General features: G+C 40.5%; 1 protein-coding gene and 1 long non-coding RNA gene across 6 annotated transcripts in view; both read right to left on the bottom strand.

Annotated features, from left to right (window-relative positions):
• Nucleotides 1-1,685: 1,685 nt before the first annotated feature.
• On the bottom strand, nucleotides 1,686-4,388 carry LOC112904175 (proteoglycan 4-like). The gene is made up of 2 exons (XM_025973584.1): nucleotides 3,732-4,388; nucleotides 1,686-1,749 (listed from the first exon to the last, which is right to left on the bottom strand). Exons 1-2 carry the CDS (start codon nucleotides 4,375-4,377, stop codon nucleotides 1,703-1,705), a joined length of 693 nt encoding a protein of 230 aa, XP_025829369.1. The 5' UTR covers nucleotides 4,378-4,388; the 3' UTR covers nucleotides 1,686-1,702.
• Nucleotides 4,389-7,473: 3,085 nt separating this feature from the next.
• The window catches only part of LOC108733958, a 6,013-nt gene continuing 5,512 nt past the window's right edge, over nucleotides 7,474-7,974 (bottom strand). For 4 of the 5 annotated variants that reach the window (XR_003230938.1, XR_003230939.1, XR_003230936.1 and 1 more), the window contains one exon: nucleotides 7,474-7,685. This is a non-coding gene — a long non-coding RNA (uncharacterized LOC108733958). The remainder of the gene's footprint in view (nucleotides 7,686-7,974) is intronic. The other variant, XR_003230940.1, reaches the window with a different exon arrangement.

Here is a 7,974-nt window from a genome sequence, read left to right as displayed (position 1 = left end):
TCCACTCTCAATCAACAAAACATTTATTCTAACTTATTGAAAGATTTTGTTGACATTACAAAGCCTGCTACAACTCCACGCACAGAAGCCACTTCCCCAGTTGCTCATTACATCGAAACTAGTGGATCTCCAGTCTTTGAACGTCCTAGGAAGTTAGCTGGTGAAAAGCTAGAAGCACTTCGTCTTGAAATCGAGTTTATGCTCGAACAACACATCATAAGAGCTTCAAGAGGTCCATGGGCAAGTCCAGTCCATCTCGCACCTAAAAAAACCGATGGATGGCACGTTTGTGGGGACTACAGAAAATTAAATGCTAAAACAACACCCGATAGATACCCACTACCGCTTCTTCAAGACTTATTTCAGCGTCTTCATGGAAAAAAAGTATTCTCAACTTTAGATTTAGTAAGAGCATACCATCAGATTCCCATGGCAGAACAAGACATTCAAAAAACTGCAATCAACACACCATTTGGTATGTATGAATATGTTGTTATGCCATTCGGGTTACGCAATGCATCACAGACATTTCAAAGGTTTGTTGATTCTCTCTTCAGAGGTCTTGAATTTGTCTTTGTGTAAACCATGAGCAGCACCAAGATCAGCTAGAGCAAGTTTTCCATCGACTTCGAGAGAACAAATTAGTCATAAACGTCAGCAAATGTGTTTTTGGTCAAGAACAAGTGCAATATCTAGGCTATACAATCAACCAATATGGTTATCAGCCACGTACAGAACGAATTAAAGCAATCACTAACTATAAGCAGCCTGAAACCATTCAAGAGCTACGAAGATTTCTGGGTGTAATCAATTATTACCGCAGATGCTTACCTGACGCAGCCAAACATCAAGCATCTCTTAATGAGTTTATCAAAGATTCAAAGAAAAATGATAAACGTAAAGTTCCATGGACGTCACAAACAATTCAAGCATTCGAGATGTGAAAACGAAGTGTAGCAGAAGCAACACTTATGTCTTTTCCAGATCCTAAAGCACCTTTAGTGCTCAGAACAGATGCTTCTGACGCGGCAGTGGGAGCAGTTTTAGAACAGTTCGTAGAACAGCAATGGAAGCCTATAGGCTTATTCTCAAGCAAACTAAATTCAACTGAACAAAAATACAGCACTTATGATTGAGAACTCCTAGCAGTTCATTCAGCCATAAAGTTTTTCCAACATTTCCTAGAAGATCGTACATTTATTACTAAAACTGATCATAAGCCTCTTGTTTATGCATTACACAGAAAATCCGAGCAAGCTTCACCTCGTCAACTTCGACAGCTGTCATTCATATCACAATTCAGCACAGAAATAGTCTACGTAAAAGGTGAAGATAACATTGTGGCAGATGCATTGTCAAGGATAAATCAAATTAACATGCCAACAGTACTTGGTCCACAAGAGATTCAACGAGCTCAAGCTGATGACGAAGAACTTAAAAACCTTTTAGAAAATTCTAACTCTTCATTGAAATTACAACGTCTCAATGTTGATCCTGAACAAAATGTCTTCATTTATTGTGATATTTCTTCTGGCATTGTTAGACCATTCATTCCTAAGAACCTCTGCAAAACAGCTTTTGAAACAATTCACGGTTTATCTCATCCAAGCGGCAGGACAACGAGCAAACAATTAAAAACAAAATACATCTGGCCTGGAATAAAACGAGATGCCCTAGCTTGGTCACGTGGTTGCTTATCGTGTCAGGATGGATCTTCATCGTCCGAGGCGAATGGTTCTTCTTCGTCACCTGATTCTGCCAACACGATTCTTTTTTTAGTTTTACGAGCAGACTTTCTTGAAGCTTCTGCGTTTTTTTCAGCTACAATAGCTTTTAGTTGTGTTATATCTGGAGATGAATTCAGTATTCCGAATTTGCCTTTCTTACGGTTCACAAATCTTTTCGTTTGCGAACATTTGGGCAATGGAGATATATCTGCAATCGTTAAAGTTGCTTCAGTTCGATTGTTAGATTGGGAGCTCTTTGGATCTGAAGGTTCTCCATCGGTCTGGACATTTGTCTGCGAGCTCACTGGTACTGAAGGCCCTGCATCAGTCTGTTCATTTGTCTGAGAGCCCTCAGGCGCTGAAGGCCTTGCTTCGGTTTGGTTATTTGTCTGAGAGCTCTGAGGCGCTGAAGGCCTTGCTTCGGCTTGGTCTCTTGTATGAGAACTCTCCGGCGTTGAAGGCCCTGCTTCATTTGGGTCACTTGTCTGAGAACTTTTCGACGGTGCAGGCCCTGGTTCGTTTGGATCATTTGTCTCAAAGCTTACAGGTACTGAAAGCCCAGCCTCGTTTTCATCGTTTATCTGAGAGCTCACAGGTGCAGAAGGTTCTGCCTCAGCTTCGGCTTGAGACTGGGAGGTCTGGTCAGTGACGTCTGAAGGTGCAAACATGAGATGGCATACATACTGGGTGAGATGGCATATACCCTATGCCGTCTCATCTGACAGGTACTTAATTTAGAAAACAAGTGGCAACTCTTTCATTCTTCAAGTTAGTCTAATATTTCAAGCTACATATTTGTCACACTCAGATCTAAAAACAATATTGGCAGTTACCTACCTGTTAGCTTTCGTACAACAGCAGGAATCTGACTTTTTCTTCACTAAAAACAAGATTTTGAGAGAGGTTGTTTTACAAAAACCGACGTGCGCTCCGCTTCGATCGTCCGCACGCACTGTCGATGCGGCCGGTCGGAACGAGTTTCTATCGGCGATGTATCTGTGTGTATAGGGTCGCCACCGGACTACAAACGGCGAAAATATTGCTGCTATGCCATCTCAGACAGTATGCCGTCTCAGACCACCTTCCCCTAGTGTCTCACAATGGTAGACAGGTTTTCTCGGTGGCCAGAAGCCGTACCTATTAAAGATATGACTGCAGATAAAGTAGCAACTGCTTTTTTTGATAATTGGATTTGTCGCTACGGTACAGCATTATCAATCACTTCTGATCAAGGCACTCAATTCGAGTCAGCCCTTTTCACTTCAATAGCAAGACTAGTTGGCGCTTCACGTATTAGAACAACTCCTTACCATCCAGCTTCCAATGGAATGGTAAAGCGCATGCATCGAACTCTAAAAGCAGCCTTCATGTGTCATCCGCAAGTTCCTTGGACTCGGCGTCTACCAACTGTGCTCCTGGAACTTCGCACNATAACAAACACATTTAATTTTTTGAAAAAGCTGGCATATGATATTTTAATAATGTTTTCATCAACCTATGCCTGCGAGTCATCATTTTCAGAGATTAATAACATCAAAAACTCGCAGTTACAAACCGTTTGGTAGGGGAAGGTGGTCTGAGATGGCATAGATTTCGAAAAAATGAATTTTTAGGAATCTTGTAACTTAATTGAAATAAATAGCCCATCTATGTAAAATAAAGGTTTATTATCTTCTTAGAATAATTGAACAAAATGAACACAAATTACTATTTCTTTGGAAAACAATCATTTTTAAAAAAGTCTTGAAAATCCATCTCACCCAACCCCTATGGGTAAGATGGCATACAATTAACAGTACTCATCCAAATCACCGTTTTACTTGCAAATATCACAAATGACAGGTTTTGACGTTTTTGGTAATCCAATGCACTCTGCGTGGCACCATCGACGACAGATTTGACATCGAAGCCAGCATTCTTTGGGTCGGGAATGGCTCCAAGGCTCCATGCAATAAATGCAGGATGGATCTTCATCGTCCGAGGCGAATGGTTCTTCCTCGTCACCTGATTCTGCCAACACGATTCTTTTTTTAGTTTTACGAGCAGACTTTCTTGAAGCTTCTGCGTTTTTTTCAGCTACAATAGCTTTTAGTTGTGTTATATCTGGAGATGAATTCAGTATTCCGAATTTGCCTTTCTTACGGTTCACAAATCTTTTCGTTTGCGAACATTTGGGCAATGGAGATATATCTGCAATCGTTAAAGTTGCTTCAGTTCGATTGTTAGATTGGGAGCTCTTTGGATCTGAAGGTTCTCCATCGGTCTGGACATTTGTCTGCGAGCTCACTGGTACTGAAGGCCCTGCATCAGTCTGTTCATTTGTCTGAGAGCCCTCAGGCGCTGAAGGCCTTGCTTCGGTTTGGTTATTTGTCTGAGAGCTCTGAGGCGCTGAAGGCCTTGCTTCGGCTTGGTCTCTTGTATGAGAACTCTCCGGCGTTGAAGGCCCTGCTTCATTTGGGTCACTTGTCTGAGAACTTTTCGACGGTGCAGGCCCTGGTTCGTTTGGATCATTTGTCTCAAAGCTTACAGGTACTGAAAGCCCAGCCTCGTTTTCATCGTTTATCTGAGAGCTCACAGGTGCAGAAGGTTCTGCCTCAGCTTCGGCTTGAGACTGGGAGGTCTGGTCAGTGACGTCTGAAGGTGCAAACATGAGATGGCATACATACTGGGTGAGATGGCATATACCCTATGCCGTCTCATCTGACAGGTACTTAATTTAGAAAACAAGTGGCAACTCTTTCATTCTTCAAGTTAGTCTAATATTTCAAGCTACATATTTGTCACACTTAGATCTAAAAACAATATTGGCAGTTACCTACCTGTTAGCTTTCGTACAACAGCAGGAATCTGACTTTTTCTTCACTAAAAACAAGATTTTAAGAGAGGTTGTTTTACAAAAACCGACGTGCGCTCCGCTCGATCGTCCGCACGCACTGTCGATGCGGCCGGTCGGAACGAGTTTCTATCGGCGATGTATCTGTGTGTATAGGGGCGCCACCGGACTACAAACGGCGAAAATATTGCTGCTATGCCATCTCAGACAGTATGCCGTCTCAGACCACCTTCCCCTATTGTCTCACAATGGTAGACAGGTTTTCTCGGTGGCCAGAAGCCGTACCTATTAAAGATATGACTGCAGATAAAGTAGCAACTGCTTTTTTTGATAATTGGATTTGTCGCTACGGTACAGCATTATCAATCACTTCTGATCAAGGCACTCAATTCGAGTCAGCCCTTTTCACTTCAATAGCAAGACTAGTTGGCGGTTCACGTATTAGAACAACTCCTTACCATCCAGCTTCCAATGGAATGGTAAAGCGCATGCATCGAACTCTAAAAGCAGCCTTCATGTGTCATCCGCAAGTTCCTTGGACTCGGCGTCTACCAACTGTGCTCCTGGGACTTCGCACGTGTGTTAAAAAAGATTTAAAGGCCTCGCCAGCAGAATTACTGTACGGTACAACGCTGCGTGTTCCTGGCGAATTTTTCGTGAATCAGGACATGCTAGCAGATCCACAAATTTTTGTCGAAAAATTCAGAGAGTACATGAGAAGCATCAGACCAACTCCAACTGCTCATCATACGAAAGCTCGAGTATTCATACTTAAAGACTTGCACAGCTGCTCACATGTATTCTTAAGAGTTGATGGAGTAAAAAAACCACTTGAACCACCGTACTCCGGACCTTACCAAGTGATTCAACGGGGTCAATGACAGAGTGTTCAAAATTAATATCAATGGTGAAGTGAAGTCAGTGTCTATAGAGAGACTTAAACCCGCTTATGAAACAAAAAACGACGGCACTACCTCAGCCCAAGACGATGTACCTGAAACACCAATTCCAGAGCAATGGGACACGGCAATGGACCAACCAGGGTATGAAATATCGAGCGCGAGCAACACCTAAGTTTACCCCACGTAAGTTTTTAAATTTTTTAAATTACCAAAATCGACATTACCGACATACTAGGCGACATACATTTTACTGAAACGACAACAGATGATGCGACGGCGGTTGCGATTATCGGAGGAATTCCCCAGTAGTTGTGGCGTTATTGAGCAATAGTGAGTAGTTTCACAACTTGTAATATTTTAAAATTTTTGTGAAAAGTACTTTTACCTATCCTGAAAGTAAGTAATATATTAAGTACTTCAATCATGCTTTACAATAAGTAAAGAAAGGATGTTTTCTGCCCAACACAGAAAAACCGTGATGTACAGTCTACACTATTACGGGGTCAAATTAATTTGAAATAGATTATACAGCTCCTGCAGGAGTTAAAGGTCAAGAAGCCGCTTTCCATTTTCCTGAAGTAACAGCGGTTTCAACGAAAGTGGCAGGTATTGTAATTTGTTGTTGTGAAACTTAAGTTCTAAAAAAAAATGTTTTGTAGAACTTCTTCTGGTAGAGGAATAGAAGCAGACGGAATTGCCCCATTAAAAGATGAAAAAGTACTGCATCCAGTGAAAACATATGACGGGAAAAGAAGAATTGTTTCAACTGCAGGTAGTTATGCAGATAACAGTTTCAAATATCCAAAACATATATAATTATTTGTTATAGAAAGTACACTCCCAATGGACAATACAGAAGCTAGTATTTCTGCAGTTTCTGAATCGTTAGCACCCCCTGTAGAAGCAGGAAGCAGTACTAAATTAGGTAAAGAACAATTTCTTTGTTCATACAAATATACCTGTATTAGTATCTATATTTTAATTAATTGATGTTTGCTATTTACTCGTATATTGTGCTAATTATATTTATTACTGCATTTATACTTTGTTATTAAATTTGTTAATTTTTTTTTTTTTTTTTTTTTCAATTTCCATTTAAAACAAAAAAAAATAAAATTTGGTGTAATTTTGAAATGCGCGCCTTTGGTTACGCTTCATAGTTTGATGTATAGATGGCAGTGAAATTCGAAGTTTTCTTTGCCAGTACCATTTATATATATATATATCGGCTACTAATGTGGGGTAAACTTAGATGTCACTGGTATCGTCATAATCTCGCGAGTTTTACATCTATTTCCTAGTCTAGGGGACCAACCCAAGAAGACGTACACCCGAAAGAAGAAAATATCGTTCCCGAGTGAATGCACTAGGTCGCTAGGGAGGGAGTGATGTGGCCGTTCAGTACAAACTTCTGCTACCAACCGTGAGGCGCGAGTGTGCCGGCGTGAGCAGTTGGTAGCAATGAATTATTTCAAACGGTTGTTCCCATCTTTAAATAGATAGCCCAAAGAATCTATATATAGGACAAAAATAACGCCCTCTTCTGGTTATGTGGTGGTATTACTTGGCCCTCCACATGTGGTATTTCATCTTCAATGCCATTGATGAGGCAAAACTCATCAGAGTTCTAACCAACTGGAAAACGACATATCATTAGGCTGAAAATGCTTTAGAGATGAATATATTGGCTGAAAAACCACGTTGCTGAAGGTGGCTTCTCCATTGCTTCCATTTCCGTTGTCCACCATTTTTTATGAATAACTGTTGATTCTTTGTTCCAATTTTCTCTTATTGTATCTTACGGATACTTAACTTAAATTCGAGTATTAAAACAAAGGACGAAAATATGTATACACACGCACTATACTAATGTTCTTATAGTTTAAAGGAAGCTGACACTTGATTTTCTTTTGTATGGTACCCACGCGGTTCGACAAAATCCTCGTCGCCAAACTGCTATGTATTTGACTTGCACACAATATACACTATTCCGGACTAACTAATACTCTGGTGGTTTAAACAGTTTATTTACACAATATACAATATTTACAAGTATGGACGACTAACAGTAATATACACAAACGAGAACAAGGCATAAGACAACGACACGACTGACTAACAACGACGACAACGGGAGACTGCCTTCCCGCACTTTTCCTTGTTAATTCCCGCTTATTCCTCGCTGATTAGGTAGCGCCATTTTAAACGACCACTACTTCTATGCTTGAACATATGAAATAACATAGTTAGGGAATGCTTGCTTAAACTAAATATTATAACTATCTTACTTTATAAATGTAACATATATCTGATATATACCATATATAACACAATCCAGCGCAATCTAAGCTAACCTAACCTAACCTGACCCGGTCAAACTTGCGCCATGCCACCTTGCCGTACTTTCCCTTCCTTAATAAACCAATCTAACATGATAAAACATAATACAATCCAACCCAAGTCAATCCAGCACAATCTAAGCTAAGCTAACCTAACCTAACCTAACCTAACC

The sequence above is a fragment of the Agrilus planipennis genome, unplaced genomic scaffold, assembly GCF_000699045.2.
Source record: "Agrilus planipennis isolate EAB-ADULT unplaced genomic scaffold, Apla_2.0 scaffold43, whole genome shotgun sequence".
In the NCBI taxonomy this organism is placed as follows: Eukaryota; Metazoa; Arthropoda; class Insecta; order Coleoptera; family Buprestidae; genus Agrilus; species Agrilus planipennis.
Note: the sequence above shows the minus strand (reverse complement) of the source record. Positions and strands in the feature narration are given on the sequence as shown.